General features: G+C 45.7%; 1 protein-coding gene across 8 annotated transcripts in view; it reads left to right on the plus strand.

Moving 5' to 3' along the window:
* Positions 1 to 11,519, plus strand: part of USP48 (ubiquitin specific peptidase 48) — a 100,690-nt gene extending 89,171 nt beyond the window's left edge. For 4 of the 8 annotated variants that reach the window (XM_080799990.1, XM_080799992.1, XM_080799991.1 and 1 more), the window contains exons 23-27: positions 163 to 318; positions 5,102 to 5,227; positions 6,744 to 6,792; positions 9,873 to 9,899; positions 10,973 to 11,519. In XM_080799990.1, the coding sequence (XP_080656116.1) occupies positions 163 to 318; positions 5,102 to 5,227; positions 6,744 to 6,792; positions 9,873 to 9,899; positions 10,973 to 10,995 (381 nt within the window). In that variant the 3' untranslated portion in view covers positions 10,996 to 11,519. Of the gene's footprint in view, positions 1 to 162; positions 319 to 5,101; positions 5,228 to 6,743; positions 7,073 to 9,872; positions 9,900 to 10,972 lie in introns of those variants that run through there. The other 4 variants (XM_080799986.1, XM_080799988.1, XM_080799987.1 and 1 more) reach the window with 1 other exon arrangement.
* Positions 11,520 to 13,411: the final 1,892 nt, after the last annotated feature.

Raw genomic sequence — 13,411 nt, forward strand, 5'->3', positions numbered from 1 at the left:
TAAGTAAGAACCTCCGGCGAGTTTCCACTCATTGTTGACACTGAATTTCGAATGGTTAAGGGACCAATAAGTAAACCGGTTTTGCCTACTTAATGAACTTAAGAGCGTGGGTCACAGAGTGGATAATTTCAGTGCTTTGTTTGTTTTGGATCTTTATTACAGAGCAATGGAGGAACAAAGCGGCAAAAGATAACCCATCAAAATTATATAGCCTATCAAAAGCAAGTCATTCGGCGCAGTATGCGACATAGAAAAGTTCGTGGTGAGAAAGCACTTCTTGTTTCTGCTAATCAGACATTAAAAGAATTGAAAATTCAGGTGAGGAAAATACAACTTCTGTTGAAGTACACTTTGGACCTTGAGGACCTTTCTGAGTTGCTTCCCCTTAACGTTTATATACTCGTCTGTTTTCTTTCTTCGTCGGCCGTTTTAATTGTAACCTCTGTCTGCTCATAGTATTAATCCATTGAGAGGGGATTCTTTTGATTTCACAATAATGCCTAAATTGACATAAATCTCTCTTTTAGAAAGGCTTAAAATTTTCAAAATAGCCAAGAATCAGGGGCACCTGACTGGCTCAGTTGGTAGAGCATGTGACTTCTGGTCTCAGGGTCATGAGTTCAGGCCCTTGGCTGAGCACAGTTATTGAAAAATAAATTTTAAGGTTGTTTTTTTTTAATTTTTTAAAAAGTTTTATTTATTTATTTGAGAGAGAGAGAGAGAGAGAGGCAGGCAGAGAGGGAGAAGCAGGCTCCCTGCTGAGCAGAGAGCCCGATGCGGGGCTCGATCCCAGGACTCTGAGATTATGACCTGAGCCGAAGGCAAAGGTTTAACCCACTGAGCCACCCAGGTGCCCCTAAAAAGTTTTTTAAACCAGACAAAATAATCAGGAATCTTTGTGTGAAGGTGAAAGTGGTTTGGGTTGTGAAAACTTGAGCAGGTTCTGAGTAGCTTTACAAAAATGAGAAACAGCGAGAGCCATTTAACTTGCTGCATGCCAAGGCTGTTCCAGAATCATCGTTCCCTCGCTATATCATGCCCTATGTTTTCCTTTGACCACTTGATAGGTATTCGATCCAATTACCAGGATCTGCTGTGAAAGGTAAGGAGAAAGGGAGCTACTTCATTGCTGATTCACTCCAATGAGTCAGGAATTCTTTCACAATATTTTTGGTGTCAGATGAGTCTTCCTGCTAGAATTTTAAACTTTCCTTTACCATGTCTTATTATGGAGTGGTGTTTTCCACATTGGTTTTTAAAGATTCATTTTAGATCATTTTCCTCCCCATCCTTCCCCCCCGCTCCTCCCAAACAAGCATTGGTTTGCACATCAGTTCAGTGAATGCCAAGTAGGCATTATGAGAATGCTTCATGATTTTGTTATTTCTTGGTATCAGTACAAAAGTGGTGTAAATGAGCATGGCAGTGGTGTGTCCCAAGATCTAGGCAAGAGCGGCTGATAAGTTCAAGATGTCCAGGAAGAAAATCTGGCCGCTAATCTGTTTCAGGCACTGATACATATCCAAAAAGTTGACCAGATTTCCCTCTTTGCTACTTTCATGTGGTGTAGTTTCCTGGTTCTGCATTTTTTCTTGCTGCTGATATTTATCATTGTAATTGAGGCAAAAGTACAGGCTTCCTTTGAGGGTGTTATATGTTCCAGATTGTCCTGGGAACATTATTTCCCTTGGTTGAACCCGTGGCTCTGAAAATAAACGTGTTGGCATAATATCTTTACTCTGTTATTGTACCTTTTACATCTGAGAAAGCTTGTTTCTGTCACCGGCTTTTTGCCTGTCAGTGGTAAACCTCGAACATTCAGAACCTTGAAATTACAAAAAGAGCCCCTGTGGATAAAGACATTCAAAAAGCCTGTTCTGCTTTCCGCTTTTATTACGGACTACCATTTTTGAAGAACAAATCAAAAGTCAGCAGAAATAATCCTCTGTGTAGGACCATGTTACCTGCACCGAGCTGCTGTTTGAAGCGAGCCGCAGTTCAGATGAAACCCCCGATGTGCTCTTCCTGGTTGGGTCCTTTGCAGTGTCCTCCCCTCCCCCACCAAAGCTTTGAGGGCACTGTGATCCAGAGTCAAAACAAAGGGCAGTGAAATGTAATTTTCCCTCGCTGCTCAGTGGTGGTGGCTTTGTACGCTTTCACTAGAGGTGACCTTTTGCCTGGCAGCCTGGCCAGCAATGTGGTTTGTAGTGGGCATGCGTGGGACCCTCAGTTAGTGGTGGTGGGTGAGGTTTTTTTGTTTTTGGGGTTTTTTTTTTAAAAGTATGTAAAGCCTTTTTTAATGTTTGATAGAGTCTTTCCTCTGAGGGATATTGCATTTCCAAGTTAACAGGAGGACAACCTTTGTAAAATTGTAAATGTTTTATTCTGGACAGGGCACATTTACAATTTCTTAAAACCTTAAGAAGCTTGCTTTGCCTGATTATTAATTCATCCACCTCTGATACCGTAAAGTAAATGGAAGTACAATTGATTCATCTCCTTTCACAGAAGATGTTCAGTGTTTAATTGTATTATTTCATTTTCCCCAAGATAGGTTTTGAGCGGGCGATGGTGCCTGCCTTAGAGAGGAGGAGACGTTGGCACAGAGGTTAAATGGCTGGCAGCTGAAGGCTAACCGTGGGTTTCCTTATTTTAGGCGCCCCCCCCCCCCAAACCCCTGGCACTGTGGCAAGCAGTCCAGAGCCGCTCCCCGTTAGGGAACAGGCCCCTCGTTGTTCCTCGTGTGCTGCATAGATCAGGGATTCTGCACCTGTTTGATAAAGAGGCCCATATCAGAGTAATTATACTCAGGCGTTTTTATGGTTTGTGAATTACTGTACCAAAGGCCTCCATGCCTTATTCTGAAAGAGTGTTTTCTCCTCACTAGTGAGTACTTGTTTCTCTTCCATAGCACCCCTTCTGCAGACCTGCCTGTGCCTCCAGCTGTCGAACCGACTCTTTTCCTCTGTCCTCCCCAGATCTGACACATGCCTTCTGCCAGCGTCTAGGCTACGTTGTTCTGCCCTCGCTTTCTGAACCCCTCCAGGGTGGGATTACGCACTCACTTGTGTATTTCCAGCACAGAGCAAAGCATTCAACTCATGGTGGCTTCTTAATAAAAGCTTCATTAGTTGTTGAATGAATTTAATTAAGTGTCCTTGTCTGTGTCCTCAAAACATAAAGTACTGAGCATCAGCCCCTCAGTGAGGGTGCTCGTGGCTGGAGCTATGTGCTTTGTCCAACCTCGTGGGGTTTGGGGATGTAAGCAGGCATTCCTGCAGGCCAGCAGCTGTGACATCGCCCACAGTAAGCTGCCCCTAGACACCTCCACTGAAACTCTTTCTTCCTCCCGGGTCCCCTTTGTTAATCCGGGGCTGGCTGTTTCTGCCTGACGACTGCCGGGCCAGCTGTGATAGACGTGTCCTGGTAGTGCTTCTTACCAGTTTACGGTTATGGATACGCAGGCAGATCGTTGATATCAGTGCCCGTGAACCACGGAGTTGTCTCTGGTTTTTGTTTTTGTTTTTTAAAGATTTCATTTATTTACTTGACAGAGCGCACACACAAGCAGGGGGGGCAGTAGGCAGGAAAGAAGCCCGATGTGGGGCTCTCCCAGGACCCTGGCCTCATGACCTGGGCCGGAGGCAGATACTTAACTGACTGAGTCACCCAGGCGTCCCGATCCATCTCTGTTTGTTTCTGGGGAGCTGATGTCCTTTTGTGAAGTCCACTTAAGATTCTGGCCTAACCAGAAGGAACTGCGGGAAGAGGCCGGTGTTGTTACCCTTGTTCTTACTTTTCTGTATGCCATTATTAAAATCACATTTCTACTCATGATCTTCCTGGCCTGGAAAGCTCTTGGGCCCTATTATACACACAGTTGGCTCAGGGTTGCTTTGTCCTTCCAGACACAGAGAGTAGAGGAGTAGAGTGCGTATAAAGGTAGAATAGTTTTCCCACAACATCGTGAATATTGGTGTAATAAAACATACCTGTCGTAAAAATACACGAAGCATTGAATAAGTTATGAAGCATTATAAAATTAATTCTCTTTAAAGATTTATTTATTTGGGGTAGAGGATGGGCAGAGCAAGAGAGTCTTAAGCAGACTTCGCACTTAGCGCAGAGCCTGACACAGGGCTGGATCTCACGACCCTGAGATCTCAGGTGCCTGTCCAAGGCCAGCTCCTCCTTGCCCACCCACTGGTAATTACTCTCCAGAAATGATAAAAATAAGACATTTTTGTGATGTTGAAAAAATGTGTATTATGCATATGTTTCCGAATGTATTTTTTCATTTTTAACAATTGAATTAAGATGGGGTGTATATATATGGTCCCTTCCCTTAAGAAATTCATATTTTGGGGGCTTCTGGGTGGCTCAGTCTTTTAAGTGTCTGCCTTAAGCTCAGGTCATGATCCAGAGTCCTGGGATCAGGTCCCATGTCGGGCTTCCTGCTCAGCAAGTGGCTCGCATCTCCCTCTCCCTCTGCTGCTCTCCCTGCTCATTCTCTCACTCCCTTGCAAATAAATAAATAAATAAAATCTTTTTTTAAAAAAGGAAAAGAAAAGAAATTTGTATTTTGGTTCCTAGAGACAAGACCATCCAAGAATATACAGCAGTCTTGAGCGGAATTACATAGTTGAGGCTTGCTGAAGGAATTAAAACCGAAAGAAGAATCCAAATGGTTAATTTAAATATGGTCTTAGGAAAGAATTTGGACTTGACTTGACCAAAGAATGTCGGACCTCGGCACGATGAGAGTGACCGTGATTTCCTTGCCCGGGCCCTAAAGCCAGAGGAGCTGTCAGCATGCTCCCCCTTCTCCTGGGATTTCCCCGCACCCCTACTCTTGAGGGGGCACAGTGCCCAACAGAAGGATCGTGGCTATAATTGTTCTCCACCAACCCCCCTAAGGATGTTCCCCGATATGCTGGGATGATAGTCTCAGTGGGAGAGCAGCCAGTGGGCTGACTGTACAGAGTAGTATCTTGTAGTCTGAAGACTTGTTTGTTTTAAAGGATCCGTGTGTTCATTCTTTCAGATAGGGTGTAAGTCATGGTATTTTGCCTTATGCACACTTTCTTTTGTATTGGCACAGATCATGCATGCGTTTTCAGTTGCTCCTTTTGACCAGAATCTGTCTATCGACGGAAAGATTCTAAGTGACGACTGTGCCACCCTCGGCACCCTCGGCGTCATTCCCGAATCTGTCATTTTGTTAAAGGTAGGTAAAGGCTCCTTACCTGAGGAAGTTCTAGAAGGTTTTGGTGACCTGCACCCACGCGTAAACTACTGGTGACAAGGGGTTAAGATGGCCTCTGGTCCTCAGCAGGGCGTGGTAGTGAGCAGCCACCGTGAGTTTCTGCTGGCTTCTGGATTCTCTGGCTCTGGCTGAGCCACAAGAGACTGAGAGGAGGTCCAGACATCGTTGGTTCTTGTGGGGTTTTCGTAATTTTTGTTAAAAGTAATAGACATAGATTTAGCCTCTGCCCAAACTTGTGGGTCAGCAGAATTACTTAACCATACTTCTGTTAAACCGTCCTCTCTTTTCCTTGGTCTTAGAAGCACCAGCCAGTCAAGCTAGGAAACAAATACAGGACACGAGGTTTGGCCACAACGGGCAAAATACTTTTGGTTGTCTTAATGGGATTCTTGGCCAGGCCACGGAGATTGGCTTCTGGTAGAGTAGAGTTCGGAGAGGTGAGAAGAGTTTTAGAAAGGAGGGGCATCTGAGAGGTTGTCAGGGAAAAGGAGTCATTGAGCCGGCCTCATTAGCCCAGTCCTTCCCTTACTCTCTCCCTATGGGCTGGGTTGCCTTGCTTCCCTTTGCCTCTTTGGTTTCTGGGCTAGAAGTATCCCCACTGTGCCAAACACCACTGTGTCACGTGGTAGAAGATTTGTCGGGTTTTTGAACTGGGAAGTATATGCTTTTCATACCGTGGAGCCTCAGTTCTGGGGAGATGCATTAGGCCCTTGAAACCACAAAGCACACCCATACCCACTCCTCCACCCTAGTCCTACCACCCGCCCCCTCCCTCTGTTCACTTCTTTGTTTTTCCTGCAACTGTAGGTTCGGTGGAATTATTTTGAAGACGTAAAGTTGCCAAGTCCCTAAGGACCCTCCATCCAAAATTTCTGAAATGACCTGTGTTAACCAAAGGGCTTGCCCTTCAGGCGGGCAGCTAGAGTCCATGCTGGTCATTGGCCTCTTGGCCCACGCAGCTCACCCTGCCACAAGCTCGTGCTCCGTGCTGGCTTCCGTCCTGGAAAGGCGATGGGTGTTTTGTTCTGGTAGCGAGGAGGGACACAAATAAATGTCTGTTTAAGCTAACATATTTTTTTAGGGGACCAGTCTGACTTGGTTTCCACGTAACTCACTCTGTCACCATCACTGCTGGCTTCCTGGCTCCTGTAACTTCCATCTTCGTTTTGTAATCTCAGGAGATCTAAACATTTCCATTTCAAAAAGTGTTTTTAGGAGCAGGAAAACAGCACCACAGATGATGTAGTTTGGAGGTGATGAGTCTAGACCTGCATCGTTATTGGCGGGGGCATCCTTTGTTAGTCCTGGACATGGCTGGCTGGTCCCGAAGTTTGTTCTCTGCCGGTGCTCGCATCTGTGTCCTGTGGCCAAACACTCGTCGCCTCGTGGGCCCGACCCATGTCAGGAAGGTCTGGCCTCCTCCTGCTCCAGGCTCCTGCTCCCCCAGGTCTTGAATTATCTCCCTTTGTCTTTCTAGGCTGATGAGCCAATTGCGGATTACGCCGCAATGGATGACGTCATGCAAGGTAAAGACAGACTCGTTCGAGGAATTTGTTGCTTAACTTGTCAGAATGAGGGGGAATTACACCGAGTGACGCTTTTACTTTTAACTTCGAGAAAGGTTCTACATGATGATAGGGGGGTATCTTACAGCATTTATATTAGAAGCACAGACCAAGGAAAAGATACAGACAAAAACTAGGGAAATGGAAAGCCGAGAAGAGTAATAATTATTTAGCTGACCCAAGGAAGCCGGCGTACGGGTGAGTCTGTAAATGGAAGAGGTGTGTAAGAAGCCAAGTTCATTCAGTTACCAGAGCCTGACACCAGAAGGAGGGCGACTGCTCACAGCCCCTCCCTTGACATCCTGTCACTGCTCCTTCCCCACCTGTGCCTCATGTGGCCACCGAGGGTGTGTGGCGTCCCAGGCCTTCGAGCCACTTCACCACCTTCAACCACGAAGGCGAGAAAGAGCCTGTTCATAGCACTTAGGAAGAGCACCCCTAGCTTTTTGTTCAGATGCTAGCAGCCATCTCTGCCTCCTGCTCTGGGGAGAGTGGCCAATTCAAAAAAGTCACCTACAGAAATCTGTTGTTTTTTTAAGTGGTTCATCTTCCAGGTACCCTTCAGGGAAAGCTCCCCAGCGTCCCCTGAACTGAGTCCTTACTCTTCATTAGGTGAGAGGGGCAGCTCCAGACCACCAGGCGCTGGGGGTGTGAGAGCGTGGAACCTGAAGGCTCTGTCAGCAGACCGGGGGAAAAAAAAAGGAGCCCAGAAAAGCAGTTGATGCAGGAAGCATATGAAAGCTTAAAAATGAACTGTGTAGTATAGAGAAACCACATAGCCAGGGGACTGGTTGGAAGGAACATTCAGAGAACAGAAAGGAATTCACAAAATTAAAAAACAATTGCACCAAGGGCCCAATACCGTAAGTGAAAATCTAGGGATGGGAAGATCCTAAAAGCATCCAGAGATGCAAAGGAAAATGAGTCCCATTCATAGGTTGAAGAGTGAAGAAGACAGGTGCATGGAGCTGTGCCCACAGGCCTCTGAGGAAAACTGAATTCCAATCAGAATTCTACAACCAGGGGCGCCTGGGTGGCTCAGTGGGTTAAAGCCTCTGCCTTCGGCTCAGGTCATGATCCCAGAGTCCTGGGATCGAGCCCCACATCGGGCTCTCTGCTCCGCAGGGAGCCTGCTTCCCCCCCTCTCTCTGCCTGCCTCTCTGCCTACTTGTGGTCTCTGTCTGTCAAAAAAAAAAAAAAAAAAAAGAATCCTACAACCTGACAGACTTTATTCTACCCTCACATTTCATGGCTTTTTGTGAACACATGTGAGGCCTCAAAACTCTTCTGTCCAGTGCACCGTTTGCTGGGATCCGATGGAAGGGTGTGCTCCACTGAAACAGGAGTGTAAGTCAAGAAAGAATTTAATGTTGGAACAAAAGAGTAGGGATCCAACAAAGGAAAAATGTCCTAGAAGATGGGGAAGGGGAGTTCTGGAAGAGAAGCTCTGAGGCAGGCAGCGTGAGTGCCCCGAGTCCGGGTCGCGGCCGTGCAGGCTGTGGCGGTCCCTGTCGCAGGGCAACATGGAAGTGACGGATGGCCGTCTGGAGGTTTAACGTCTTTAGAAGAGCTTCTGCTTGAGTTGGAGATAGTACAGAGAAAATGGAAGTTACAAATAATGCAGCAGTTACCAAGACCAAAAAGAAAAAAAAAAAGTTCTACCAAACAGGAAATAGAACCAAGGTACACAAAGCAGTTAGACTGTGAGCACTGTTCAGAGAGTAAAAATATTGGGACTACCGGAGACCCAAGGGCTTAAAAACATGGGTTTTTTTGTCAGGAGGATACATGGGTTAAGGGGCAGGTGGTGTGTAAGAGTTGGTAGAACTAAATGTTTATCTTTCGATGAGGAAGCTAGTAGATACCATCTAAAGTTAGGAACTAACAATACAGTTGACCCTTGAACAGCATGGCTTTGAGCTGTGCAGGTCCACTCATACGTGAGTTTGTTTTTTGTTTTATATATTTTTTTAAGATTTTATTTATTTATTTGACAGAGAACATGAGATCACAAGTAGGTGGAGAGGCAGTGCTGGGGGGTGTGCGGGCGGCAGGCTCCCTGCCGAGCAGAGAGCCTAATGCAGGGCTCGATCCCAGGACCCTGAGATCATGACATGAGCTGAAGGCAGAGGCCCAACCCGCTGAGCCACCCAGGCACCCCGTTTGTTTGTTTGTTTTGGTTTTTTTCTCAGTAAGTGTACGTACAGCACTGTAAATGTATTTTCATTAACATTTTTCTCAGGGCGCCTGGGTGGCCCAACCAGTTAAGTGTCTCTTGATTTTGGTTCAGGTCATAATCTCTGGGGCCCTGGGATTGAGCTCTAGGTCAGGTTCCCTGCTGAGTGGGGAGTCTGATTCAGGGTTCTCTCTCTCCCTCTGGCCCTCCCCCACTTTCTCTCTCTCTAATAAATCTTTAAAAAAAAAAAAAGGAAAAATAACATTTTTTTTTAGCTTACTAGATTGTAAGAATATAGTCTGTAATACATACAACCTAACAAAATATGCCTTTTGTAACTGTTCTCAGGAAAACTTCCAGTCAACTTTTGGGGGAGTCCCAAAGTAAATGTAGATATTTGACCATGTAGTGAATCAGTGCCTCCATCCCCGAGTTGTTCAAGGGTCAACTGAATAAGCACATGATCTGGAAATAAAGTCCAGAAGAAAGGGCTACCTGAGGCCTGAGTGGTTCATTCTAGAGAGCGGGGGAGACGCAGCTCCAGAGGGCATCTGTCACATGGCTTTCTCCAGGCCTGCCTCCTCTGGTGTCCTGTAAAAGGTCTCTCCAGTTACAACCATTCCTTTACCGTTTGACTTTTCAAGTGACGTACGTGTGTTGCTTTGATGAAAATAAGACAAGCAGAAAGATCAGCATCTGTTTATTCTCACCCAAAACTTCAAAAGTAATCATTATGGGTGAGTAAGGTAATGAGAAGTTATTTTAAACTTTCTGTCTTTAGGCAGCAAAGTGATATTCCTGTTGTCTGTTCCAGCAGTGTTTTCATCTTGGAATTCTCTCTCTCTCTCTCTCTCTCTTTTTCTAGTATGTATGCCGGAAGAAGGGTTTAAAGGTAAGTTACATTTGTCATGTTTTGTTCATGAATGTCAAGAGTCCTACTGTAATTTTCTCTTAAAGCGAAGGCTGTAATTTGATTTTAAAATTTAATTCAATCTGAGTCTCATGACTGAAGTTAATTTTAGTTAAATGCATTTTTTATTCAAGCTTCTTCATTATCGTTTTCAGCAGTCGGGCGTCAGATAGGGCCTGTGTGTTCACAGTATCTACTGCCAGTTGTCCGTTTTGCTTTCCCTTTCTCGTTTGGAGGGTCAGGGTGGGTGGGGAGGTTGGGGATTAGCTAGCGGCAATTCGACATTTATATTTACTATTCCCAATTCCTTCTGCCAGTCTCATCTTAGAGGAAAACAGTTTGTGTATCACTGGTAAGAATTAGAGGAAAGGAATTTGCTGAATTCTATCCGCTTTAATGAAAAGGTTTCGTCCATCTGTGGTGGACCCAGGCATTTCTTGCAGAATTACTTTGGATGGAGACGCAGTGGTGTGTTGTCACCTCATGGCCACTGTAGTTGTGTACGCCAGTAATACTTATTAATTTGTCAAATACAGACCTTTGATATTTACAGAGTTAACTCTTGCCATCCTGAATCTTTCTGGCCTACTCCAGAAGTCCATGGCAGCTTGTGATTTTGCCAAGGAATGAGTTCGAATCAGATACCAGGGATTCTTTGCTAAAGCAAATGAGTGAGCAAAGCTCTGGCCTAAATAAAGCCTTCCTGTCAATGCAGCTTTGCTGCCTACACGTTACCACTACAAAGACCTCCTGATGTGGTTAAAACAAAGCAAAACAAAGCAGAAAATTTCTTTATGAAACATGGGCATCAATGAAATCTGATTAACGTGTGTGAAGATACTGCATAGGAAACACATGGCTTTCAACAGAAATGTGATTTAGCAGAAAGCCCGGAGTCTGCTGATATTTTTTCTTATCCTTCAGGGTCAAGGGGCTGCTGTACTCGTTTGTTAAGTTGGATATTCCCTGTTGATGATGCGTTCTTGGCAAATGGAATACGTGAACTCTTACCTTTCAGTTCACAGCTGTACCTCCACGTGTGTTTCTTTTCCCAGGTACTGGTCTACTCGGACATTAATCTTTTGAACACTTGCTGACGGCTAAAGAAATGACCAGAAGGGAAGCGAGGAGTTTGGCATGTTAGGGCATTACCGCAAAAGTGGATTTAAGAATTAAACCATTCTATGACTCTTCCAAAAGGCAGAGAACTCTTCCGAAGTGACTGTCCCAAATGCCTTATGTCAAATAAAGCAGATTGCACTGAAGGACATCAGACTTGAAGGAAATGTTTCAAATTTTATATTTAAGGGAGGGTGGTGGGTGGGAGGGGGCAAATACGGATCGAACCAGTTTAGTAGCAGTAACAGTAAATCATGTTTACATATGAGATTTATAGTCACGGGAGGGAATAAAGTTCTGTTATATTTCCTTGCTCGAATTTCATACCAGATGCATTGGTCCATAAAGGATTTGTATCACAGTAGATGGGACAACATTCTGCTCTGAACTAAAAAGTAATTCCTTAGAGACATAACCTGCTTACCAATACCTGTCTTTGATTCATATTTTACTTTCAATAAAGCATGAAAGTGAAGAACTTGCCGTCCTTGTGGGAAAGTGTCTTCAGATTAGCCTCCTCTCCGCGCCGGCCCCAGCGCGCCCGCGTACACACAGCCCAGTGGTCCCTCTCTCCTTGGGTCAAGGAGGAGGCACCCGGATGTCTCCTGCCTCGGCTTGGGCTTCAGTGCTCTCTGGCTTTCGTGCATTCGGGAAGGCTGGCAAATGGCTGACGCGTGATCGCATCTTCCTCCAGTTTTGCTCTTTATTCAGAATTGGGAAATCGAGTACACCTTGGCCTTTTGAAAAATCTGACCACCTGCCTTATCAGAAGAGTAACAGTGGACTGAAGTACGTTCGGATAACACAAGGTTTTTATAAAATGTCTTCTTCCATTCTCCAGGTCTACCGTTTCTTGGATCGTGCCTCTGTTTTTGAAACATTCCTCTGAAATGCCCAGAAAGGAGCTTTTAGATCACTTTGTTTAAACCAAAAAGTGTATGGATGGGGTGTGTTGTTTTAGCCAACCCAGGATTATTGTTATTAATGGCACACAACCGAAATAACATTCTTAAGAATATGGGGGGGGTGGTAAATGGCACTTAGGATGAGTGGGTCTCACCATTTTCTGGTGAGTGTGTGCCCGTGTTTGCGGCAGAGATGCTGAGTCACGCGTCTCTCTTGCGAACACATTTTTAAGTCTTGGGTTTGTGCTAGGCTCCGCCCTCCCCCCATTTATTCCCCTGAAGATTTAAACTCAAATAATGGATGGGGGAGGCAGGTTTCAATTTGAGGACCGGTAACCTTGGCAGATCCCTTTTGAATAGCTCTTTTTCTCTGAGTAATTATGGCTGTTTGGTAAAATTACGACTTCTTGCTTGTGTTTCCCCTCCGTGTGTGCAGTGTCTCCAGTCGGTGCCCCCTGACAAGGCGGGGTGGGTGGGGCGTTTAATGTGCCTGAGTGGGAGAGTGAGAGCTGCACACTGGAAAGCCACCCTAGGAATCAGCCGCTCCCACCTTGAGGTCAGTCAGGGAGCGGACTCGGAGTTGAGATCGCCGATAGCTAATGCTGAGTTTTAGGGCCCAGTCTTTTATTTCACTCCAAAGAAATGAAGCTGGAACATAAAAGTATTAACACACTAATAAGCAGGTTACTCTCTTGCAAGGTAAAGATGTGAACAAATTCAATTAGTGCTCAATGCAGCAGCTTCCGTTTCCGTACAGAAAAGCTGTTCGGCCAAAAAGGGGGGGGTTCTTTCTGACTGACACGTGTCACCCCCAGAAATTGGATTTCTTTTTCCCATTTCGCTGTTTATAACAGTTTTAAAACGTATTACTTGAGTCTCTTCGCCTTACGCAACGATACAAAATAACAGCCTTTTGGAAGTCTTTCAAGATGACAGCCCCGTGTCAGGAGCGGCTCCTGTACGAATTCTGGCCTGGGGTGGGAGTGGGCGGGGTCCCTCAGGAGGCAGTGGAAGGCTGCTGTCCTCCAACTCCCCTGACAACTTACGTTGTTGGACCAGCGCTACTCAGCACACCTCAGCGCTGTGGAACTTTATCAGAAATGCAGGAGGGGCGCCTTGGCGGCTCAGTCGGTTAAGTTTCCTCCTTCAGCTCGGGTCCTGATTCTGGAGTCCTGGGAGCTGAGCCCCACGTGGGGCTCCCTGCTCAGGGGAGTCTGCTTCTCCCTCTGCTCCTCTCCCCACTTGTACTCTCACTCTCTCAAATAAATAAAATCTCAGGGAAATAAAAAAAAATGCAAGAGGTCAGGGGGCGGTTGGGGCGGGGGGCACTGGGCTGGTTGAGCTGGAAGAGTGTGTCTTGACCTCACAGTCATGACACTGAGGCCCACACTAGGGGTAGAGATGACTCAAAAGAAATGCAGGAGCTCAGGCCCCGGACACACGAGATCTGTGCTCTTCGAGGTTGAAAAG

Source organism: Martes martes (assembly GCF_963455335.1).
Source record: "Martes martes genome assembly, chromosome: 4".
In the NCBI taxonomy this organism is placed as follows: Eukaryota; Metazoa; Chordata; class Mammalia; order Carnivora; family Mustelidae; genus Martes; species Martes martes.